Here is a 26,531-nt window from a genome sequence, read left to right on the forward strand (position 1 = left end):
TCACCTTGAAGCTTTATTATTGTTTATTGCCAGTGGCCACGACAATAAAACACACATGTGTAAAGAAAGATAATCATCAAACCAATAAGACAGGGATGAACCCTGACAATACAATAAACAAGATTTAAAACATTCATTTATTAAAAACACTTCCCTTAACATTTAGCACTGATCCAATTCAGAAAGGCCTCTACAACTAGTGAAAATAAAGTGAGCCTATAGCCGACGGATTCTCCTAGATGCCATCTTATTTTAAAATCAGCTGGTTGGGCTTGTAAGCAGGACTGAATAGGGAGATTAAACTTAACCTCCAATGAATTATATAAAGAACAATGTAAGATATAGTGCACCATATTCAGTTTCACCTGTTCTGCATACACAAAAACATTCCTTTTCTGGCCAATCTGAAAATCTAACAGGCAAATATTCAGTTTGGAATGTAAACTGAGAAAAAGCATGCCTCTCAGGCAAAAAAAGTTAATTCCCACAAGTAGGTGGCCCTTTTATCGTCCAGTTTTATTATACGAAATGGCAAGCTTACAATTCTTAATGTGCTCAAGATCCAATGTAGTGTGAAAGTCACCAAGCAGTATATTTGTTGCACTGGCAGAATGTTGCTGCACAAGATAAAACACAAGCACTTTACCCAAGATTGTTATGCAACAGGTTGCACCAGAAGAAATAGTTGTTGCACAACCTGCTTCTGCAAGCACAACTCTTGTGTTGGATTTCTTTGTTGAGCTACCTTTTAACTCCTGTGCTAGTGGACTGAGAATGTTAAGATATGCCCACAAGCAATGAATGTTCTTGCAAGAACCAGACCTATAAGGCAATTCCCCCTTTCCCTGTGTGATGCCTCCCTGATCCTCCCCACCTCCCACCGGGAGGAGACAACACTTTGGTTCCAGAAGAGAAGATGCCCTCTTACCCCATCCGAGGCAGAGGAAGCGTTTACGAACTAGGCGTGTCCGGATCCTGCCAATCACAGCCAAGTAGGATTGCCAGGCCTCTGTCAGCACCCAGCAAAAGGAAGAGAGGAAGAAGAAGTGGAGGAATGCAGCAGTCATGGTGCACACGCCCTGGAGATTGGGGAAGAGAAGAAAAAGAAGGGAGTGAATGAGAGTCATCAGAATTCAGGAGCGTCCCACATACCGTATTTTTCGCTCTATAAGACGCACCAGACCACAAGACGCACCTAGTTTTTGGAGGAGGAAAACAAGGGGGGGTGTTCTGAATCCCAGAACAGCAAGAGGGATCGCTGCACAGCGAAAGCAGCGATCCCTCTTGCTGTTCTGGCTTCTGGGATAGCTGCACAGCCTGCATTTGCTCCATAAGATGCACACACATTTCCCCTTACTTTTTAGGAGGGAAAAAGTGAGTCGTATAAAGCAAAAAATACGGTAAATGAATTGGGTTGTATTCTAAAACAAATGGCATGCATGCACACCCCTTGCCATTGAACCCCTTTCCTTGGAGAGTCACTTTCCAAATCTAATTAATAATGCTTTTTAGCATTTGCATATTTCAGGAATCAAAAGCAGGGGTGAGTGGAAGGCAGACTGGGATGCTGTGATGCATTATTGCACACTGGCTGTTCAGGAATTTAGTATGAGCCTCTGTACTTGAACCCTCGAGGGGAATTTCCTCCCATACTGGCAGATTTCTGTGTAACTTGCAATAGATCAGAAAGGGTTTGTGACGTGCAACTGTTTAACAACAAGAAAATGACCTAAATTAGGCTGCTGAAATAAAGAAAGCTAACCTCAGGAGTGGACTTTTTGTGAAAGGACTGAGCTCAATTCAGTTCTGGCACTGAAAACAAATTCGCGGGCTCAGATGTGCCTCAGAGACACCCTGCTCTTTCTTTCTAACTGTATGTCTTTTGCACCTGGCTCTGGTTGACAAGAGCACGAAGTTCTACTAAAAATCCAAGTTGATATGGCAAACTGGGAAGTCTGGCCCAGAAATCCACGATCAAGCAAAGGGATTTCCTGTCTCACTCTTAGCCAGTAGCATATTGTGTGACTCTGCTTTTCCATGACATTGTCATCACTGATACATTGCTGTGATGTCATCGACCCAAATCACATGGGTCACCTTGACAATCAACTGGATTAAAACAACAGTGTGGGGAAATGAGGCCGATGATTGCAAAGGGAAGGAGCAGGACGGGGGAAATTGCATGAAGGAGAACAGTATAGAAACAAACTGAAGGCAGGATGTGCTTTTTGACACTCCTGAAAAAGTTGTACTGTGAAGAAGGAGGCCTTTAAGCGTCTGTGCTTGTTGCGATGGGCATATTCTAAATTGTGAAGGCATCAGGTGCATGAATGCACACACATGTGCATACAGCACCCGAAACACAACGCTGATCACAGGGCCCCAGTAGGGATGGGAAAATCTGTTTATTTCAGTTTCTCTCAGTTCCTCATTTTTCCAGTTTTATGCTCAGTTTTCCACATCACTTTGCAAATTCCTTTTTGAAAAAAACCCTCATGAAAATTCACCAGCATTTTAGGGCTAATTTCTCCTACAGATACATATTTGCAATGCTTTTTTTCTGGGGGGACGCAGGGGTACGCATACCCCTAAACATTTTGTGAATCTTTGCACTTCTGTACATTCACTGTATTTATTTTCCCCAATTTGAACTATAAAATGGTGGTTTTCTTGAGTCAAAATGAGGGTACCCCTAAACATTTTTTTTAGAAAAAAGCACTGCATATTTGTATGCCTTTTTGCCTAATACACACATTTTTGCACAGTGATTTCCCCTATCATGATGCATTTTAATGCTGTTTTCACTAATATACACACTTTTATGTGCATTTTACCCTAGCATATGAATTTCAGGTCACCTTACATGGCCAGGGAACTGTACTGCTACTTTTAAAGTATGGCTAAGTTTCAGAAAGCGTGAATTAGGTAGGTTTCCTTTAAATGTGAACTAAATCAAAGTTCTCCCCCACCCAGGGGCAGAAGAAGGGGGCGGTGGGCAGTGGGGGCGGTCCACCCCAGGTGTCAGTACTGAGGGGGGTGACATTCGGCGTGCCACCCACCTGCAACTCCCAAGCCTACCCGGAGCTGTTGGGGGAAGGGGCGGAGCTACGCTGCCTTACCGGCAGCCTTTCCCCCTTCCTCCTTCATTTTGACAGCTCAGGGGAGGCTTGGGAGTCGCTGGTGGGTGGTGCGCCGTTGCCTCCCACTCCCCAGCTGTTTCCTGGGGGGGGGAGCCTCCCCCGAGCTGTCAAAAGGAAGAGGGAAGGGAGGAAGGCTGCTGGCAAAGCAACACAGCTCTCTTCCCCCCCGCCCAGGAAGCAGCCCACCATGGTTGGCTCGCTCCACCCCCCATGCATGGCTCACTCCACCCCACTGGGCATCTCACCCCCGGGACACTCACCCCGTCCCCACGGCCCTGCCCCCGGGTGCACAGCCTGTGTGTCGCTCTGGGTGAAGAGCAGCTAGCTCTGCCTCTGCCCCCACCCCTGGGTTCAGCCGCATATGGAAATTTATTCAAAATAAAACTGACCCTGTGCTTGCAATGATACACTGCAAGCCCTGCACTGTATCATTGTGGGGCTGGATTTCAAAGCCTATGGCAAGCGACACAACTGTCCCTTCCCGGATGCTGGATAAAAACTGGCAGAAGTGGCTGTTGTCCCCACCAGCCTCCCACCGACTTTAATCAGTCAGTGGCTGCATTAGGATTACTGGCATTATAACAAAGAGACAAGTGCTAGTAGGGCATACTTGGCTCTAGTCCACAAGCTGGAGAAGGAGCTAAGCAAGGAGAAGGGACACAAAACACCAGCAATGCACAAGCACAATTTGGGCCATGAAACACGGGAGATTCCCAGTGTTGCAACAAACAGCAAAGGGATGGTCCACCAGCAACTTCAGCTAACGGGCTCTGCATTCAGCCTAAGCCAGGCCTGCACAATGTGGGACTAGGGACAGAGAAGAAATCCATTTTAAATGGATTTAAACATGGAATTTGGCAGTTCAAAACCACCCCTTGCATCGAGTGCCTGCTTTTGTGCATGTCTCCCATGCCTTGTTTTCTTAAGAGCCTGACTATGCATATAAACACATACAATAAGAGTTCCACACTGTAATATATTCCTGCAGCATAGTGTCACAAGTATATTCATATATACTAAGATCAAGCAGGTGCCTTCACTGTACTCTTTTCAGGGCTTGCTGAAAACATTCTTCTTTAGTCAAGCTTAGAAGGTTTAGGTAATTTTACTCTGTTTCGTATTGTAACTTCTAAATCATGAGTTTCTCCACGATTTTATTTTTTTTATCTTTTTGTAAACTGCTTTGAGGGTTGTTGTTTTTTTATACAAAAAAACCCCCAATCAAGTAATGTATAAATTTTATGATAAACAAACAAGCACATACAACCCATTAGGTACATTTTGTATGTATTTACTTCTCTGCTGGTTAATTTAGGAAACCTGCATATTTGTATAATATGTGATTAGCCTTAGATGTTTCAGCTTCTTATGGAGATTTAGGGATGGACAAATATGTCACTTCACCCCATGTTTGTGAATTTCTGTATGCATTACTTGGTTGGAGAACTGCACTGCAGAAGCGTGAATCTTGAGGGATGGCTGTACTTTGGCTTGCATTTTGTTTTGGAATTAGGTACATTCACCTTCAAATGTGAACTGAATCAAACTTCTCCATCACCCCTATGGCGATTAAGGAGCGAGACAGGAATTAGGACAACTGATGTGGGTAAGGTAGACAGCGAGAGCCTGCCTGTGGCCCATGAAGCTGAACACAGCCCACCAGCTGTGCGTTAAGGCCTTTCAGGGGCTTGGCAGCTGCCCTGTTTTTGGACCTAGCATGGCCCAAAGATTTAGAAGCAGAGTGGCAGATGGGACGCCTGAAGGCTGGGTATGTGTGTGTGGATATTTGCACATGCATTTGTTCCCCTCTAGCAGCTCTTGTTGATCTTATGGTATTTTAAATATACTTTAATTTCTCTCTCAGAAACTTCAAATTGTAAGCAGGGTCTAAACACGAAAGAAAGAAAGAAAGAAAGAAAGAAAGAAAGAAAGAAAGAAAGAAAGAAAGGAAGGAAGGAAGGAAGGAAGGAAGGAAGGAAGATTATCCTCCTGTGCCCCATTACAATCATATCTAGTATCTTTTTCTTTTTGGAATGGAAACCTAACTAGGCCAGTGTGCCAGAGGTTCCCTACCACTGACTCATAGGGTAGAGTGGCTGGGGAATAAACAATAAATTATTATTATTATTATTATTATTATTATTATTATTATTATTATTATTTACACGTGCTAAGCAGTGAGAAATTTACAAGATACTTTTCATTCCCAAAAGAGCATTGTTGATTACCAAGATTGTTTAAAAATCTAAACAATTGGGAAACTTTACAATCTGATAGTCTGCAGTGCTGAAAATTGATACGTTTCAACTTACTTTGCAATAGTTTTGTTTGTTTGTTTTGCAATTCATGCTAGCAATAGTTGCTCAATCGCAATACGATTCTCTCTTTTGAAAACCAAGCAACTCCTAATTGCCTGTCTCCAACAGCAGTCCAGAAGCAGCAACTCCCCCGGCCATTTCATTAACAAGGGTTTCATCCAGCAAGGCCCAGACGTGCTAGCAGCTCCTCTGGCATACACATACCCCTCCTTGTACTACTCATGCCTGCAACATGCTTTCTGAGCTCCTCAATGTCTCTAGTACATCAAGAGGAAACGCTCCAGGGTGGTGATCTATTATGCACGAGGTCCCTTGCACAGCAATGGATGGGCTGCCTGGGGGCTGAGAGGGAGGCTGCAGTCACCTTTGATCTCCCTGGGCTGAAATTCACATGTCAGTTCTGGAGGGTTTGCACTGTAGAAAGGGTAGGTGTGGAGGGGAGAATGGATGAAGATATGCTGCTCCCCAGATTGTAGCACAGCAAATGGAACCAGAGCCTGACAGAGTTGTTTCCCCCCAGAGAGTCAAATATGGCATGAAAGAACAATTGTTGTTTCAGACGGGCACATTCTTTTCTTCCCTATCCCACTGGTTAAAGAGATGCTACAGGTTTTGGAGTGCCATGAAACCTGCAAAACCCATGTCACCAGGGATAACAGCTGGACACAAGAAATGAGAGTGTACACCATAACACTTTTGTGTATAAATTTCTGACTAGTACAAACATTTTTGCAAGCAAGCTCCTCTAAATTAATCAACTTCTGTATGTTATTTTCACTGTCATATGGATCCACACACATTTCCCCCTAACATATGCATCGGTGTGCATTCTGTGAAGTGCATCACAACATTTGGAGAAGTGTGAAATTAGGCAGTTTCTCGGTAAAATGCAAAGTGAAGTTTCTCCCCCATCACTAGTGGTGGCTGCTCTGCCCACCAGAGCTTTGGGTCCAAAGGGACCAGGCAGGCTGGAGCAGCTCCTCTGAGATTACAGTGGTGGAGTGGAGCAGGGGCCACAAGGGTGAGGTGACTTTATTTGGCACTATGGGATGGGTGGGCAGTGAGAATGGTACAGTCCTCACCCCTTACATTTTAAGGGAGCTCGCTGAGGGCACCTTATCCTGGACTCCTCTCCTCCCCTGCAAAACTGCTCCCCCCTACCTGCAACTGATGCCCATGTTCTTTCAAGCCAACAAGAAACAGACATTCTCAGGCACTGAATTCTGTGCCCAAGCACTGCTTCTGTCTCTCTTAAATAAGAAACATTTTCCAGCACATAGTACTTCTTTACTCTGCTATGTAGCATTGCCCCCTTTTCTTCCTGGGTGTGCTGGCTGCAGATAACCAAATATTGCAATTTCCTTCATGCAGACAAGCACTAGGGCAGGCTCCCTCACTCAGTATGACTCATCTCCCAAACAGCTGCTGCCTCCTTCCTTCCCTCTCAGTGACAATGATGTAGCTAGAGAGAGTTGGGGGTGATGGGAGGGGGGAGACGTGACTGGGAAAGCTCCTCAAACTCTTTTGAGGTGGAACATATAAAGAGTTCTGGGTGGGGTGGGAGCTTCTCTAGGCCAGAGTTCTGTTCCCAGCTGCATTCAGCTTGCCTCTGGGAATCTGTGCCTTAAGGCAAAGATAGTCTCTATACACCTTCAAATATCAGGTTCCAAAGGCAAACGAAAGGAAGACACACAATCAGAAGCATAACCTTCAGAGAGAAGGGGTGGGAGGCACACATTATGTGAAAAGCTGTAGAGAGGATCCCCTCAATATGAATTTAGAAGTCAAAATTAAATAGATATTCTTTATGAGCTCAACTGTGTTTAAATATTTAAAAACAAGGTATAAAATACTCCATCTGCTGGGTTAATATTTAACATTATATTATTTCATGCACCCCGACTAGGTTGATAAAGTACTTTTTAGGTGCTTACATGATACTATTAATATTATTTAGCACCCAATCTTGCCCAACTTTAAACTTTTAAATCCCACTGATCTCAGTGGGGATACTTAACCTCATCTTTAAATTAAAGCTTGTCTGAAAGTTCTCCAACGGGACAGTTCAGCCTAATGTTGGTAGCTTGTGGGGGCACTGAAACCAGTGCCACCTTTGCACACCTGTTGTCGCCACTTCTGCTATTTCACAGTGGCGGCATCAAATGGCAGCAGTGCCTACTATTTCCCCATATAACCCTTATCAAGATGTTACATCATGATACAGCATTGCTTGGTAGACACCCTCACAGCCTTTATTTTGTCCTCAAAGGCCACTGAGCTGCTCCTCCTGTCACTTTTGCAGTCAGCAAATGGTGCCAAGAAAGTGGTGGAAGAGCCCATTGGCTTAAACCTCCCCACTGAAATCAACGAGAGGTTCACAATTGCTTAACTTTAAGATACATCATTTCCCTAGTGTTCCATTCAAATCTCCATCTTAATCAAGCTGTAAAATCAAGATATCACGCATTTCAAAAAGGTGGCCTTTTTATTCAGATTTTGAATATCTGGCCCAAATTTTGAAAGTTTGCCTTTAGCTTTATAGAGAAGGTGCGTTTTAAAAAGTGGAAGGTGGACAGATAGAAATCAATGTTAAAAGCAGCATGGAGCCACGCTCTCAAAGGCTGAAACAAAGTGGCATGACCTGCAGATGTCTTGCAAAGGAGTAACTTTTTTCACCTTACTGAGCATCTGGGACTGCCCCACCAGGATCAACACGTTGGAGGCCAAAATGGAGACACAGAAGTTCAGGAGAATGATGGAGCGTTCCGACTTGATAAACCTGCAAGAAAGAAGGTGATGGGGATGAGCAGCTTTGAGAGATACTTGGAGCACAGGGGCCAAATTGCACCCAACACTGGGGGGGGGGCTGACGTCATGTGCATGACATCACGTATGCAATTACAATAAAAGGGGGTAAAAGTAGTATTCACTATAGAACATAATTCAAAACGACCTCATGAAGTAATGGATGGGTCTTCCTGGATTCAGCAGTACCTTCTCTATGCCTTCCCCACTCCCTTTAGGATGCTGATTTTACAGAGGGTCCCCCCCCTCCTGATTCTATGACCACACTGTTTTGTTGTAGGCTTTTAAATGGTGCCCTAGTCCAGTGCTTCCCAATTAGCTAAGTACTGCAGACCCCCTGTTTTTCAAAAGCCAAGCCATAGACCTGCTACTTTTGAAAATTGTGGTAATTTTTGTTATGTGATTGGTGCCACACACCTCCCGGGTGGGTTACATGGACCATCAATTGGGAACCATTGCGCTAGTCTCATGGGATGGGCTCAAAGAAAATCACCTCCCGTGGAGTTAGCAAAATGCTTAAAGGATACCTCCCAAACTGCCATTTACCTGGCAATAATTGCTGCCTCCCCACTTATCTTCACAATCACTAATGTGGAACTGATTGGCAAATCTATACATTTGCATGTAACAAAGGAGGGGGGAGAAAAATGCCACCCTTTTTGCTAATCTGTGTCTTAAATATTTTATTTTCAAGCACATTCACACCAAAAGGTCACTTTTTCAAATGGGAGGCTGTTTTCTTTTTTTACTGTATCCTCTTTTATATATGTTGCTGAATTTAGGAGCTTTGAAAAAAATATTGGGGAGGGGTTAATAAAGTAATTATCTTGACGATAGAATGTTGCTTTCAAATGAAGCAATAAAATGTCTCTTGCTTTAAAACAACCCTCTAAATCAAATCTTAAAAGGAGAAAGCAAAAGGAGCATCTAAAGTCACACTTATCAATGCCCCAAATTTGTAATGTGTGTAAGATTTTATTTCAGCTCAAATTCAGAATGGCATTCCCACCTCCCACCTGCCCCCACTCACCCGCCCCCATCACTCCATTCAGAGGACTCTGTCACATCTCTACCAGGATTTTGAGCTAGCTAGAGCTAGCTCAAAGAGCAGTTCTCGAGTCTACTTCTAGCCATGAATAGCTGAGCCAACCTACCTCCAAAAGGCAGCGTAGATCACCAGGAGGGTCAACAAAGCCATACAAGAAACAGCACAACCAATCATAAGTGGGACAGAGGGGGAGCTGCCAGATTCCATGGCCTGCAAGAGTAGAAGCAGAAAACGGAGAGAGTGAGAGTGAGAGAGTCCCCACCCCTCACACAAGGTGAGCTTACTCTATGGACTTAACCATTTGTTATATGAGGCTGGTTGTCCCACAGTGCCAGGCAAATGTTACCCACTCTTTCGAGTGCAATTCCCTGTCACTTTCTTTATTGCAAAAAGTCTAATCTTTGAAGAAAGTGAGTTTGTGGCACAAGGGCTCCAGCTCAACTCTAATTGCCTAAATCTGAATTTGCCACTTTGTGATTGAACTACACCTGAAAATAGCAACAATCTGGAAGCACCGTAAAATGTTTTTCTTTCAATATGCAGTTCCTCCACTAAGGAGCTGCTTCCCAGGAGAAGCTCAGCATGTAAGGAAGTCTGAGCTGGTTGCTTTAGCTCTGACCTCATGGCTCTCACAAGCTACTCTTGAGTTCCTGTACCAATAATTTAGGAAGTTTCACCACTGTAACTAAACCAAGTTTTACAGCCTGTGCAAGTTTATATATATATATATATATATATATATATATATATATATATATATATATAAAAATGCTGTATGGAAAAGCACATGAATATGACCTTAAGAGAGTTTGTAAGCAAAGCATTTTTAGCTTACCAAATGTGTGGTCTTTTTCTAGGCTGGGGAAAAGTAAAGATTTGGAACCCACAAAGGCATATTTAAAAAATCTAACTGCCTACATTTCCATGCTTAATTTTGCTTCATATTTTGTGATTTTGAATCTCTGTTGGGGTTCTCTCACCAAAGAATACTAGCTCCAAACTTAGATCTTGGCACCCAGGAATTCTTCTTTATATCTATATTTAGTTATTTTTCTTGCACCAACAAGCACAACGTCATCTAACCACCCCACAAGCAAGTAAAAATGAATGCTCAATAAATAACTGCTGTTGTCTAAGCCCCTGGAAACAAATCAGTATGACTGCTCAGCAGAAAGGTCACCTGGAAATGACCAGAGGTATAACAGGAAACTGTGATACCAATTTAACACCCTCCTCCCTCTTAGAAAGCAAAGAGTGGTTTGCCAACTGACTGGCAGGGGTAAAACTGGCTAGATTAAAGATCTGGCTCCAAGATTCTTCTCACCACATTTGTTAATAACTTGGGACCGAGGTTTCATGCAGAAAGCATTATGTACATGCACATACACACAAATGTGGTAATTGTAGCTTAGTGATGGCACTGGGAATTCCTGTTCCACAAACTACAACGCTTATGGCCTTCCTATACGAATCTGGTTGGCCCCTTTGAGAGCAAGTTGCTGCACTAAATGGGTCTTTGGCCTGACCTGACAGCAATGCTGTTCCTATGTTCTTCCAGTTTCCAGGGTTGGGTTGGGTTTTTTGGGAGGAGTAGCACCAGAGAAGAATTCTTACAAAACCAGTTTGCGCCTGGTCTTTGGTCCCTGTTGAGATGAGGGAGAAATGGGACAGCTTGAGGGCCCCTTTGGCAGGCATGTGGCTAAAGCCTGCTCCCTTCTCCGAAGTACAGCCCCTTCTCTGACAAGCAAGAAGGTCTGCATCTCTGAATAACCCAATCTCTCCCTGCCACCTTCTTCTGTTTTGCTTCCTGTGGCACATGGCTTGAGGTCTCGGGTGAGGGAGGGAAAGGGGAGAGAATCCATTGCCGCTTCTCTGCATTCCTTAAGGGTGGCTCTCCATCTCCTTGCCAATAGGGCATGCTTCCGGAATACCAATGACCCCGCCTGGGTAGGGGAGCATGAAAGAGGTCTGTGACCAAGGGATGCAAGCAAAGCTCCTCTCTCTTCCCTGCCTTCAGCGGCGTCGCCAGCGTGGCAGAGGAGGATTCCCAAGCACGCCCCCAAGATGGTTGCCCATTTGCTTCTGGCACGGGCTCTCTATTCCTCCTCCCCATCGCTAAGCATATTAATGCTTTGAAGGCTCGCTAATAACTCTTATAAATTTCTACCACTCTAGCAACGGGCGCGCGTGGGGGGTGAGAAACGCTGCAGAGAATAGATCCACATTATCTACGGCATTATCTACTTAAAGGCGTCTGGAAGTGGGAAGAGTTCAGAGAGAAAGTAGGAGGGTGGAAACAATGGGAAGGGTGAAGGGGGCTGCTGAAGAGGAGAGCGGAGGAGGTAGGCACAGAGAGGAGACAAAGGGAGCAGATGTTGGGGAGTGGGGGAGGTGAGGAGTGGGAGAGAACAGTCACTGCCATAGGAAAGAGTTGGCGATTCAAGTCTTTCTAAACAGAAAACCTACGCCCTTGAAGTGTTTTGCAAATGTGTGTGGGAAGCTGACTCTCACCGCTCACTGTTCAGGGAAAATGTAACCTGCACTTTGCACATGTGCTGAAGCACTTTTTCAAATGTCCTCCTTCTCGGTGGTGGCAGGCATCCTGATGATGGTATGCTCTCTCCACCCCACCCCCCCAGAAGTAGCAGCCTTGGCATTTTGGTGCCATGTTAAACCATATCTGTTTGCCTGGACATTTGCTGCGGTTGTTTCTTTTATACTGCAAAAGAATTTAATTCTTATTCTTTTCCCTGCTTTTATTTGCTGGATTATTTTTGTTGTATTAAAAACTATGGCAACCTGCCCTGGGATCGATCAACTGATGAACAGTGGGTTAAAAATGCCTGTGATATGGAATGAATTTATTTTAGGTATTTATAACCCATCCTTCACTCAGAAGTCCCAGGATGGCAAACAATAACATTAGCATCACAATTACCAGTAATTACTTGATTATCACTGTTTTTTATATTTTCAAATATGAACCAACCAATTAAATAAATCTGAAGCCTGCATCATAGCACCAAACAGAGCTTTGTTTAAATGTCTGCCACCTCCTGCCCATTCCCTCTCAAGACTTTGACTGGACACAGACTCTTGCGTTTTCCCCATCAGCCAAACCACTTTTGTCTCATAGCACTTGTCTGATTAGCCCTTGGTCCAGTCTTTGCCAACCTGGTCCCTTCCTTTGTTTTACGCTACAAATTCCATCAGTGGGTTGTGGTCCAAAACATAGAAAAGGAATCAGATTGGCAAAGGGTGATTTAGCCTGATGAAGAGTTCTGGAGAACTTGAAACCTTGTCACATTTTGTTAAACCTTGTTAAACCTTGTCACATTTTGATTGAGCTATAAAGGAAATCCTCTATTATGGACGCTGTGATTTTTCTTATGGGTCCAAATGGCTACCTTTACTCCCCACCAACTTAAGTATTATTTTGCATCTCCTTAGATCAATGAGAAGAGGGATACAAGACTCTGAGTGGGGTACAACAGCAGTGGGAAGGGATGGCAGAAAAACTGAGGAGGGGAGCTTGTTGATATACATTTGCAAATTACCACCCCACCCTCCCCAACTACAGCTTGAGGCTTAGCTATCTCTGTTCTTTTGCATACTGAACGTGGTTATGTGTGTGCAGATGTGTGTGTGTATCACTGTCCCTTAGTGCAAGCCCATCGCTGGCAGGGGCCTAATGGTTGCCATGGAAATGATATAGGTTTTGATCAGGTTGCAAATAGTTATTGTAAGGCCAGCATGAAACAGCCTTCCAAAATTCTCCACCCTATTTATGGATGGCACAAATAGTGTGGGTGTGATTTTACCAAATATTTTTGGTTGAGGGGACAAAATTATTATTATCGATTATTATTTATTGGACTTATTAGTCACTAAATGACGAGGTGGAAGAAAGAAAAATCAGAAAATGGTCTTCTGTGAAATTTCACTTCTGTTAACATAGAGCAAAACTGTATTGTTAGCTCACACTGATGACCAGAGGAAGAGATGGGCTATGAGAGAATGACCGGTACTTGTAAAGTCCAGCTTGTTGCCTTTCTTCAATAATATTTGGTTTGTTTTCTGAGAAATTTCAGCCTACCTCTGGGTTTAGGCCTAGCGGGGAGGCTGTGTCTTCCCCTCAGGCATGAGCCGCAGGCCTTGCTTTCACAGCCTGCCCCGTGAAAGCAAGGCATTCCCTTCCTCTCCAACCCTTCAGCACTGTTTTTTCTAACTTTGGCTCGAACATGCCCTTAAAACGTTTCCAAAAGGTAGGGGTGGTAACATCACAGAGGTGACTGCTTATTTGCAAAAGGAAAAGAAAATTAAGTGGTGTCAAAGTAAGACATTTGTGAAGTTTCTGGGTATGTATGCACACGCACATGAAAGAAAAGGGAGAATTTAGGGATGCTTCAGGGATATGATCTTGGTCAGTTCTGATCAAATCTGTTATGTTCCATATCTTTAGACTAGAGTGTGGATGAGAACTTGGTTATCCACTGGTTTTTGAACATCCCAAATGTCCCAATACAGCTCTCGGGTTGTTTTTTTAAAAAAAGTATCAAAAACTTATTTTTAAATGTGTACTTTTGAGGGATGATGTTTAAAAATGCATTCTTTGAGAGGAATTGTGTTTAACACAGACTATTTGAGACAGACTGATCCATCTATATCTCTAGGAGAAATGAGTACATCTACTATTTTAACAATAATGGTAACGCTAACAGCAACAACACACAATAACACTACTAATAAAAACTTGGTATTTCTATCAACACTTTGATGTGTGAAAAATGTTCCACATAATAATACCTCAATAACCCTTTCAACAACATTTTAAGGCAACTCATTGTAAGACATAATAAACAACATTTCATTATTCTCAAATTGCAAGATTGAGGTTGTGAGATTGAGGTATTGTGTATAGCTACCTCATGAATTCACAGTGGCAAAGATTTGAACCAGGGAACATTTGAACCAGGGAACTTTCCACACTTTTAAACCTTACCTCAGTAATCCTTACGGCAACACTTTAAGGCAGGTCAGAATTCTTATCCCCCAAATTGCAGATTGGAAACTGAGGCTGACAGCTACCTGGTGAATTTACAGTGGGCGGAGGTAAGATTCGAACCAGGAGACATTCCAGCTCACATAGCCCACACTATCAGACTTTGCAAAGAGCTCTCAGGGACAAAGGTAAAGAGAGAGAGAGGTGGTAGACAAGAATATGCACAGGGAATCTGGGTAAGTGTTCAACAAAGTTGTGGGTGTGCACATGCAACTAAGCCTAACCACCCTGCAGGGATGCAACCTTTCAAAGTCCCTTTGGGTCCAGATCAATAGTAGGCTTGTTGAAAATTTCTCATCCCTTAACAACAGTAGACCTCCATAAACCACACAGTACCTCTTGCAAACTCACAACTTCTTCCCTTAGCACACATGCAAAGCTGAATGATGAGCTTGTGTCCTGTGGGCCAGAGTTGCCATTACTCTTGCCTGGCTCCTTACTCTGCCACTTTTAATTTGGCTATCAGGCCCTCCTGTCTCAGGGTTGGGCCACCTCCGTTGGTGGGAGGCAGGAATGTGGCGCTGGCCGAGAGCCCAGCCTGCTCTCCCTCATTCTGTCAAAACTTACCAGGTCTTTGGGCAGTTGGGCGATCACAGCAAAGGTGGAGAGCTGGCTGCAATGGCACTTGGTGTGAGCCGAGAGAGTTTCCACCGTCTGGCAGCTTTCGGTCTCCCAGTTCCCAGCGCCAACCTCCCTGATTGATGGAATGCGAAGGAGAAAGGAGAGAGAAGGAGAGATTTCAAATGATCAAACACTCACACAGCCCACATCCCTTCAGCGCATTGCCTGCATTAACCCTTTGCATGGCACGGCCCTAGTGATGCACTGGGTGAAGCAGGCTCTCTCGCTGTGTGTGTGTGTGTGTGTGTGTGTGTGTGTGTGTGTGTGCAAGTCAGGCACCAAGGTTCTGTCTGAGTGGCTTGTTTTATCTCCTGACCCAGTTGTTGGGGTGAAACGTCTCCACTCCCTCCCCATCCTCCGGCAGAGATCTCAGCCCAGTGCCCCCCCCCGCCAATCCGCTCCCGGCATAGCCCTATGTTGCTACAGACTCATTTCCCTGGTGGGGAAGATTGGGGGACGGGGTTGTTTGTTGCTATTGCAGTAAGCATTGATTTAATTTGAAGGTTGATGCCGACAGGGATTTGGGAGAGGGAGAGACTGAGATGGGCATGGATTCTGGATGAAGGGGCGTGTGTGTGTGTGTGTCAGGCAGGGGTTCTCCATGGTTTAGAGACAGTTAGTTTTCTGGCCTGCTCAGCAAACAGCCAAGGGTTGATACAGGCTGCTCTGGTGGTTTCATGTTTGCATGATAATACAGCACAAAGATGGAAACCTCAAGCAAATTGAGGAATGGACGGAGAAGCAGGAAGCAAATGTACAAAAGAAGGGGAAAAGGAGGGTATTAGAAGAGAATGAATTTCTGTATTTGAAACTCCCTGATGAAGGATCTCAGGTCTGAAATGCACTGGACATTAAACTTTGTCTGCCAACCCTTTGTGTGAGCATGATAGGGGAGGGGCAAGGATACCATCCAAGAATTGAGAGGGGCCACAAAAGCTTCTGAGAACTAAATGGATACAGCTGATCACGACTGGACCCTGTCTCAAACCCAACAATTAGCAGTAAATTCCTCAGTCTGCATCATGAGACAGTAGTGAAGATAGTCATGTATAGCTTTTTTTAAAAAAAGGTATGTTTATGTGCTAGAGGTTCCCCCCCCCCAAAAAAACACAGTGCAATTTTATTTAATGAAACAGACACTTGATCTATCACACAAAAGCCTCCAGTGTGCAGAGTTGATGCTTCAGCCGCACATCTGGATGTGTCCTTAATCCCATCCATATTGCAGTATTTATCTGGGCTGTGTCTACGGACACTAATTGTTGCCTGTGACTAGAAGTGGATCAGGGCAATTATGGGCCGATGGTGGGCTGAAAGGGAGGGGAAAGGAGGGAGGGAGGGGTGCAAACAGACTGGGGCAAAACCTCCCCTCCCCCATGAAGGGCCATTGACTTCCAGCAGAGGTGGTCAACTTGTGGCCTGTGTGTCCCCTGACGCCTCCCGAAGGTGCCCCATTCTTCCATCACAGTACAGGTTCTTCCTTTCTGTTACATTCACCCTCATTTCCTCCTGGTATGTAAAAGTGCCCCACTGCCACACAGCTCTCTATGTAGTTGTAAAACAACTGGAAGGGGAAGTATTCAAGCACCTAGCTGTTTCAGAGCAAACTGGTAGGCTCTACAGATATGTGTGCATGTAGCACACTAAAATCAGAACGGAATAATTTTCAGTTGCTTTCCTCTTCACTTCCTGCCTGACTCTTTCGTGGAAGTGCTTCCTCTGAGCAATAATTTGGGGGGTGCAAGGATGCTCAGGGAATGGTGTACCTGCCTCTGGCAATTACATCCACTATTTGCTCACACCTGGGAGACAGGATGTTGGTTGGGCAGGATGCTCGAGGACAAACCCTCCTGCACACCCAGAATTCTCAGACACTGTAATATGCAGGCTCTTCATGAACCATCCAGGCCACCATAGGCTCAGCCTCTTCCTTCTCCCTCTGGAGTTTCAGCTCTGCTTTGCCCTGTGCATGCTTTGTCTCCCACCTCTCCCTTGTGTGCACAAGCAACGCTCGAGACTGGAGCCCAGGAGCAAAGAGCAGGCCCACAGCACCCTGAAAGCCCAGAGCAGGCCTAGAGGGGCACATAGACTATGTGGGGTAAGGCTGCAGGCCACATCTGGTTTGGGACTTTCCCCAGCCCTTGGCATTATTAGGTGCCCAAAAATAGCCCCTCAAAAATGACTGACATTTAGTTTGGTACACCATCGGCTCAAATCTCTCTGACATTGTCATCTCCTATTCATGTTTCCATTTCAAGCTTCACATATTGCAGCAGCCTTTGCCAAGGTAGTGCCCCCCAGATGATTTAAGATGCAACCCCCATCAGCCCATCAAGAAGGACACTGACAAACTGGAACGTGTCCAGAGGAGGACAACCAAAATGGTCAAAGGCCTGGAAACGATGCCTTATGTGGAACGGCTAAGGGAGCTGGGCATGTTTAGCCTGGAGAAGAGGAGGTTAAGGGGTGATATGATAGCCATGTTCAAATATATAAAAGGATGTCACATAGAGGAGGGAGAAAGGTTGTTTTCTGCTGCTCCAGAGAAGCGGACACGGAGCAATGGATCCAAACTACAAGAAAGAAGATTCCACCTAAACATTAGGAAGAACTTCCTGACAGTAAGAGCTGTTCGACAGTGGAATTTGCTGCCAAGGAGTGTGGTGGAGTCTCCTTCTTTGGAGGTCTTTAAGCAGAGGCTTGACAACCATATGTCAGGAGTGCTCTGATGGTGTTTCCTGCTTGGCAGGGGGTTGGACTCGATGGTCCTTGTGGTCTCTTCCAACTCTGTGATTCTATGATTCTATGATTCTACGATTCTATGATTCTAGCCCCAGTCAGTGCACCCGCCTAAAAAAAGGATAGTCTCTGTGGCCCTGATGTCACTCCAGCTGACTGGGGCAGCAAACTGTCTTGGGACAAGCATTGGGGAGGGTGATGGCTCAATAATGAAGTGCATGTATTGTATGAATGGAAGCCCTGCCATGTTCAGCACTCAACACCTCTAGCCAAAAAGGGCTCTCAGGTAACAGGGCTGAGAATAGCCTCCTTCTACTGGAGGCCTTGGAGAACTGCTGCCAGCCAGAGCAGATAGTATAAAGCTATGGACATGGGAAGTGGCATCATTCCAGAACAGGCTATTTGTCCAGTATTGCCTATTATGGCTGGAAGTAGCTCTCCAGGATCCTAGGCAGAGAAGACTCTTTCACATCACCTCCTACCTCTTCCTTCCAACTGGAGATGCCAGTGGTTGAATCTGGCATGCAATGCATGTGCTCTTTGGCAAACAATGCATGTGCTCTACCACTAAGCTACATTCTCTCTCCCAAACTAGAAGCAGCAGTGGTCTGAATCAGTATAATAGAACTTAACGTGTTCAGTGGAAAACAGAGGCATTGACTCCTTTCATTCACAGTGCCAAGACTTTGATCTTGTTTACCTACTCCACACCTGTTGGGGAAGCAGTGGATATTGCTGGCTGAGTAGATTGTAAATTCTATGGAGGTTTCAGCATCCTCAATAACCACAGACTGCTGAGGCTGGGACCTCCAATTTCTTTATTCGGCTAAAAGGAAAGCATTCTTTCTCTGAGCTGGAAGAAGCACTGCAGCAGAAATGCAATTTCGTTTACTTGTAAACTGCACTGAAAGGATTTGCATCCTGAGAGGGAGGATGTAATTAATTGTAATAAATAAATGCATGGCTATGATGTACGGCAGAGATAGTGGCAACTGCTCTTTCTGATCTCAGATGTGCAGATACATCAGAGGAGCTTCTGCTTCACCAGCACATTTAGCATCTGCTGGCACAGAAAATTCCCCTCTCTGGTCACACATTTCTAAATGGTTAAGAAGAACCGAGAAGCCATTTTTAAAGGGTCAGGCACAGTAGGAAGATGCTCTATCTATGCTGTATCCATACATAAGCCTAAAGGATAAGACGGGAGATATTCTGGATGGGCCGGAAGATGGAGCCAGGTCAAGAGCAGAAGAAGGGGTTAAAAATCAGACACGAAGGGTTTTGTAGGATTGCCAAACTTTAGAACTTCAGTTCGTGTTAAGATGAAGGCAGGAGATAAATCACAGACTGTAGCTGCACATGGTTTCAAGCTGTGGGATTCCTTGGACTTTACTAGGGTTTCTCAATGAGAAGATCAGCCATGTTGGCCAAGCTCCTTCAAAAAACAGCTTGCAGGTATGCAAAAGAACTATTGGTACTTTCTGGGCCATACTGTTCTAGTCCATGTGAATAAACTATAAGACCCAACAGGCCCACCACATAAATCAAGGGTGGACCCTGGAACAATAACCCAGATTCCTCTGCAATACAGAGGTATGTGCCTATACTCTACATTTAACCAGGTATGGAGGGGCTGCTTGGCAGTCAAGTCAATATGTTTAGGCAGAATGACTCACAACCCTGAAAGTAAAACAAGGAGCTGCTACTTTCAAGATTCTTTTAGGTACAACTGGTGCACTGTGTAGAATCTAAAAAGGATGCTCCCCATAAGAACATAGGAAGAGTCTTGCTCCTAGATCAGGCCAAGGGCAGAATTCTGCTCTCACAGTGGTGAACCACATGCCTTATGTGGGAAGCCCACATAAGGGTGAGTGCAGTAGTGCTCTTCCCACTTCAAATTATCAACAACTGGTATTCAGAGGCACATTGCCTCTGACACTGGAGGCAGGACATAGCCATCATGGGCCGTAGCCCACACCCAGAAGGCTTGTCATCTGTATTAGACTAGGAAAAATGAGTATGGGAAAAGAAGTGAGGGGTTTGCAACCAGTAGCAGCAGGGAGGCAGTAGGGAGTAGGAGAAGATGATGTTGCAACACTTGCACCCATCACTCAGCCAAAATGTTCAGCCAGCTGCTACTCAGGATGAGTGAGAAGCTTAGAGGATCAGGAGGCAGGAGTGGCACTCAAGAGATGTGGTTCTGCTACGATGTTAGCATCCATCTGTCTTGGGAGACAATGGAGGGGTTCTCCTGGGGGCGGGGATTGAGGTCAAACTGCTGGATGGTTGCAGCGCCTGCTGTGGCTGTAGAGACCAATGTGGGAGAGACATGCTTTGTTGCAGCTGGGGCAGATGAAGGAGTCCAGTTCTGCTGCTGCAGATGCAGCACGGCGTTTCTTCTCTCCGTACTCCTGCCAGTGGTAATTCCTCCTCTAGTCACTGCTGTGGATACACAACTTGTCTGCCTGTTTCTGCAGTCACCTGTGAGGGATTACCACATGGCAGGATTGGTGTTGCCAGCCTCCATGTCACCTTTGCAGACACTTTTATAATGCAGAGTTGGAGGAGACAAAGAGCTGCTGAATGCCAACTGCTGAGAGGTTACAGTGGGAGTGGGCTATTGCATTCGAACCCTGCTTGGAGGCTTTCAGAAGCAGCTGATTGGCCATAGTTAAAAGTAGGGTGCTGGACTAGATAGACCAGGGGTCAGCAAAGTTTATCTTTCCTGGGCCGGATCGTTCCCATGGAGATCCCTCCGTGGGCCGGATCACATGCACGCATGAGCGTACACGCCCACGATTTCTGGCATCTGCGCAGACACGATTTCCAGCGCTGCGGAAGTGAGTCTCCACACCGTGTTGTGTCGGTTTAGTGCAGCATGCAAGCGGGCAACTCGGTTCGGGGGCAGCTTGTGGGCCAGTCAAATGACCTCTGTGGGCTGCTTCCAGCCCATGGGCTTTAGGTTGCTGACCGCTGAGATAGACCTTTTGTCTAATCAGGCAGGCAACCCTAGAGATGTCCTGGCACACCCTTTGTATCTTTAAGGGACCTTCAAGCTCCATAATTATTCTGTAGCTAAGCAATACAGCAGCACTGGCAGATAGATGGACAAGCCTCCAAAGAATGGGAACAGAACACTTGAATTCCCAAGGTTTTACTGGAGTAATTTATCAAATGCTATTTATTAGGAAACAGCACAGAGGCTCACAAGCAAAAATGAGACAGTAACACTGAATTATAAAAGCTAAAAAACATAGTGTGTGTGTGTGTGTGTGTGTGTGTGAGAGAGAGAGAGAGAGAGAGAGAGAGAGAGAGAGAGAGAGAGAGAGAGAGAGAGAGATATTGCTACCTCACTTTTCTTCCACTGTTTCCCCGGTGGTCACCCATTCAAGTGCTGACCAGATGCAGATAGCTTCAACAAGGTGGTGGCTTCATGTGCCTTCAGACCATACCACTGGAAGAAGGCTGGACTCTCAAGTCTTCCTACAGATCAGGCTACTATAAGTTTTTCACAAAGCACTTCACACTTATGCCATGCCTAGAAAGCATGGATCTGAGCAGTGTTCTGCTTGACCCACACTTTCTAGGCACAGGTCAGAGTGGTTTTTCCCCTGCCCCACTCCTTTCCAAGGGAAACCCACTCTTTAGTGATAGATCAGAACAAATGGCACTCCAGAAAACCCCCAATTGCAATTTGCTCCAGTTGAACACTAAAGAACAGTTTTCCTTGGTGGAATTGGGTGGGGGCAAGCAGTAGGACAAGGGGAAGTGTGGATAAGCCCCAAGTCTCTTGTTCCCTAGGCGCTGCTTGGGTTGTAGGGAAGCGGTTCGCTATATCAGTTGAAACACAAATACTAACACTTGTCTGGAAAGGAAACAAAATGCCAAGAGGAGATGACTGTCTTATAGAGCCATGTGACTTCTACCCAATGGGGTCTCACAGCTTGGTTTATAATAACTAATTTCCTACAGATGTAAACATCTGTGCATCACCCAACATATTAAACCTTACTTCCTTGCAGCTCAAATTCACATTAAAGCATGCAAACGAAGCAACACATGCAGGCATCTGCTTCAGCTGGATATGAGTTCCAGTGATTAACAAGTTCGCAGGAGTTATCACCAAATAACTCTCCATGTTGAATGTCCATTCACTGTTCATGAACTAACCTCATGAGGTGTGGAAATCTCTCTTCTCACCTAAATTCTTTGATGTGAAGGGAGACCCCACTTCAAAGGAAGGGTGCAATCTTAGTCGCTTTGCATTGCAAGCATCATAGGTAAAGATCAAAGAGTTTTTAAAGGGTTATCTGCTGCAGGAACAAATCCATCATTTGTGGAAGATAACTTTGGTGGCCGAAGAATGTCTAATGGATTTCTTTGAAACTTGCAATCAAACTGACAGAGTTTTGCTTAGAGAAATTAAGAAGGCTCAAATCCACAGGAGAAACAAATATGAGAGCTCTTTTGGCCAGAAGAAGAAAGAAACATAAAGCCCATTGAATAGCTTGGATCCAAACCTTATTAGTGCACGGATAGCAGACAATGAGGAGTCCCACCTAAATTACTCTGAACTACCGGTACTCTAGGAAAGGGTTGCGGGTGGTGCTGTGGGTTAAACCAAAGAGCCTAGGACTTGCCGATCAGAATGGGTGAGCTCCCGTTGCTTGGTCCCTGCTCCTGCCAATCTAGCAGTTTGAAAGCACCTCAAACTGCAAGTAGATAAATAGGTATCGCTCCAACGGGAAGGTAAACAGTGTTTCCGTGCGCTGCTCTGGTTCGCCAGAAGCAGCTTAGTCATGCTGGCCACATGACCCGGAAGCTGTACGCCGGCTCCCTCGGCCAATAAAGCGAGATGAGCCCAGAGTCGGCCACGACTGGACCTAATGGTCAGGGGTCCCTTTACCGTTACTCTAGGAAAAGCATGAGGCCATTATGCAAATAGATACAGACATGATTGCTTCCAACTAAATCATACTCAGAGTAGACCCACTGAACTCAGTGAACTCATGACAAACTTAAGCCTACTTATTTCAATGGGTTTACTCTGAGTATGACTTAGTTGGATATAACCCGTAGGAAATAAAAAAGATAAGTGATACAGGGGTACAACATTGCTTGTCCTTTTCCATTGTTGCCAGTAAGCAAGGTAAGGGTCAGGATGGCGAGTAAAAGAGCTCAAATAAGAAAACAGATCTCCTTAATAAAAGCTGTAAGCCCTATTTTTTGTGTTACACAGCTGCTCACTGACTAGGTTCCACAATTCATCTAAGGAGGAGGCAGGTAAGATGGTTACATCTTACCCCAACTCCTTTCCTCTTGGGCTGGTTATGTCAGTTTGAAAAGTACTTGTCCTGTGGAAAGAAGAGGTTCTTCTTGTGAGTCCCCATTTTTTTCTCTTACATGGATTAAAATACGATCCAAATGAGAATTTCCACCTTACCACCACCAAGATCCAGTTGCTCATTGAAAAACTATGATTCACAAAGCCTTCAATGTTGTGTTAATTTACCTGGTAGTAAATTCCACTGGATTTTCTGTTGAGTAGGCAGAAAAAATTGCTATGTAAGAGTGCTGGAAGGGGAAGAGAGGGCAAAATCTCCCTCTTCTTCTTTTGCAGTGGGAATGCTACCCTAGACCTGTACTTTTTAATGGAAGAGTGAGGAGGGAGTTTGGGGGATGTGATTAGGTGGGATGTACAGAGTCAGAGCAGGTGGGAGAGCTAGCCAATTTGCACTGGCTCAGAAATGAACTGTGTTATTTCCCCCAATTACTATTGTGTTAGCTGTGTTCATTTCCAAGCCAAGTGAAGCAGAGCTGGGGAGCTTCTCCATCACTAGAGAAAAGCTATCTCCTTATTTATTGTCCCAAGCAGTTTCTCTTTACAGCTAAAGCCAGGAATTAAAGTTATAAAACAAATGGGGGGAAGTGACTCAATGGACAAATGCTTGTTTCGCGTGCAAAGGATCCTAGGTTAAATCCCTGTTACTTCCAGGTAGGGCTGGGGGAAATTTACTCAAAAAACCCTGGAGAGCCACTCCCAGTTAGTGAAAGCAGTAATGAGCTATGTGGAATAACAGTTTGACTTGGTGGGAAGCTGTTCCCTATGTTCCTATTAATCAGTCCTTGATGGAGATTAGAGGAGTAACTTGGTTAGGAGTCATAAGGAGCCACAGAACAAGAAAACAGAGGAGGAGGCATCAGCAGCAAAAGGGGCTTAAATTTTCAGTGGGTGGGAACGGGCACACAATTCTAAATGCTTTGCCTGCACTAGCTGCCTCACACATAGCTCTTGCTACTGGTTATTTGTGAATGTCTCCTCCAAATTCCATCCGCAACAGGGATGTCTAACATCTGGCCCAGGGGCAGGCTCAATCCCAACTCCCGCCCACCCAAATGTTTCTGTCGTCCCAATTTTGTATACAGAAGTGGTAAATATTTTTTTAAAAAATGAAGTAGACATAGCATTTAGTTCCTGCCCAGCTCAGTGCCCCATTTGGAAGGCAAAGTTCTCCCTCCGCAGACATCAGATTTAGCATTTCACAAGTGGGAAGAGGGCGAGAACCCCCCATCTCAGCTGAGTTGCTGTGTAGGTGCAAGAGTATGGGTGGCTGCACTCACTGCTGGTGAATGTGCCCCTTGGGTCAGAAACAGTTAGCTCCTCCTGGTCTAGAAGAACAGCTTCAACTACTGCATCAGCTTGTGGGTGTGCCTCTCTGTTGTTCTGAAGCCCAGCTGGAGGCTTAAGTGCAAACCAAGAGATGAGCACTGCAGCTACTCCTGTTACAACGTGTTTCAGAGGGGAATCTGTCCTATTTTATCCTCTGCCACTGTCCTCCCTCCCGGCCAGCTGATAATGAATTACATCTGGCAAGCAGGAGGCATCCATCTCTAAGCACCCGCTAATCAATAGCTGTTATTAACAAAGTTAACCCACAGTGGGGGGTGCAGAGGGGAGGGGCAGTTGGCCTCGTTAAGGGAGCCTGTCACTCTTGGCACAGGCGAGGAAGCGAGAAGAGATATTGTCAGGTTCCTTTTTGATGTATAATAATGAAATGTGCAACTACAATGCTGTGCTGCAAATGAGGGACATTTCAGCACTGAAGGACTGGATAGCTCTCCTTGCCAGCTCCAGGTAGCATTGAGAGAAAGAAAGGAGAAGGATGAGGATCTCACAATCCCTGCTGCTTTGCTTAAGACCTACATTCTGCAATCTTGGGGGAGAGAAGCTTTATCAAAAACCAGTATCTGGGCATTGTGTCTTTGGAGAAGGGATATGGAATAGCTGCATCCTTCAGAGCCTGTGTGGGATAGTAGCTGGAGTGCTGGACAAGGACCTGGAAGACCAGGGTTCAAATCCATCCTCAGCCATGAAGCACACTGGATGACCTTGGGTCAGTCACAGTTTCTTAGTCTAACCCTCCTTGCAGAATCATAGTGATGATAAAATGGAGAGAGGCAGTACTAAATACTCCACCTTGAGCTCATTGGTGGAAAGGAATGATATAAATGTAAATCATCATCAAATACAACTGCAGAAAAACAATGCTGAAAAAAGGGAAAGGAAAATCTTCTTTACACTGAAAAGTTCTTGAAGTAGGTTTCCATAACTGAGAAAGGGAGAGAGGTGTTGCAGTATAAGAATAGCTAACTAGGTGGTCCTCCTGTGCCCAAGCTATCCAAGTATCTACAAGTCAGCTGTGAAACAAGAAACCTGCTTTATTAATTTATTAAGATATACCAGGCATGTCCAACTTCCAAGAGACTGCGTTCTACTCCCACTATAAAAAAACTGGCAGTGATCTACCCATTGGCTTTTTGGGGGGAATAAGACCCAAAGTTGTTGAACAACAAGGTTGAATTAATCCTAAATTGGGCCTGGTCTGAAATGAGTTGAGGTAGTTTCAGATGGGTCCCAAGTAGGTTGAATCATTCTGAAGGGCTTTGTACTGATCCTAGACCTACTAGTAGAGTGGATCCCTTGCACTCTACGAGCTTTTACGAACTCATGTGAAGAAACAACAAGGATGAGAAAGTTATGGCCATTTTACTTTTAATTTTTTCATTTCATTTTTTGAACAAAGCAAATTTTAAAGTGGCCAGCACAGAAAACCTGGATTTTACTGTCTGAAATTTGTAAGGATTAATCCCATCTTGAGGGAATACCATGACTCCATGCACCTATGGGGGGGGGGACTGATATGTCATGGCCATTTTGGTTTCCCAGTGCAAGTTATGGGAGGACCAAAGGTTTACATTTCTGGATTTCTGGATACTCAATTCAAAGCAAATCAGGGCAACAAATCAAGGTCTGAACTGAATTGGGGGGTGCTGCTGCTGCTGCTTGTGCAGCCTTAGCCATCACTAACTCTTATAGTAGCAAACTCCTGATGTTCTTTTTTGGGACCATTGTGGATCTTCCAACATTCAGCTTCACTGGCTCCTCCTAAGTTCTGGTATCATGAAAAAGTGAGAGGATCTATCTGTCTACTTTCTCCTCACTGTGCATAATTTTATACGCCTCTATTAAGTCCCACTATACTTGCCTTTCCCCCTTAAACTAAAAAGCCTAAATGAAGGTCACCCTGTGAAAACCACATATGAGCAGAAAATTGAGTCTGGCCAATCTCAACATAACCTTCAAGCTGATGGACTCAGCTAGGGAGTCTATTAGGCAGCATGGAGGGTAGAATGCCGACAGAATTTCTAAACTATTCCAGGCCTCAAATTCTAGGAGCACACCTTCCTTCGTAGGCAAGACAGCCAGCCACTGGGTAATTTTGAAGAGCCAAGATACT

General features: G+C 44.9%; 1 protein-coding gene across 10 annotated transcripts in view; it reads right to left on the bottom strand.

The window, feature by feature from the left end:
• ADGRB2 (adhesion G protein-coupled receptor B2) overlaps positions 1-26,531 on the bottom strand; it is a 165,611-nt gene that overhangs the window by 26,739 nt on the left and 112,341 nt on the right. For all 10 annotated transcript variants that reach the window (XM_081200011.1, XM_081200012.1, XM_081200016.1 and 7 more), the window contains 4 exons: positions 14,941-15,067; positions 9,418-9,521; positions 8,135-8,237; positions 929-1,079 (listed from right to left, as the gene is read on the bottom strand). In XM_081200011.1, the coding sequence (XP_081056137.1) occupies positions 929-1,079; positions 8,135-8,237; positions 9,418-9,521; positions 14,941-15,067 (485 nt within the window). The remainder of the gene's footprint in view (positions 1-928; positions 1,080-8,134; positions 8,238-9,417; positions 9,522-14,940; positions 15,068-26,531) is intronic.

The sequence above is a fragment of the Podarcis bocagei genome (genome assembly GCF_964188305.1).
Source record: "Podarcis bocagei genome assembly, chromosome: 7".
Lineage (NCBI taxonomy): Eukaryota > Metazoa > Chordata > Lepidosauria > Squamata > Lacertidae > Podarcis > Podarcis bocagei.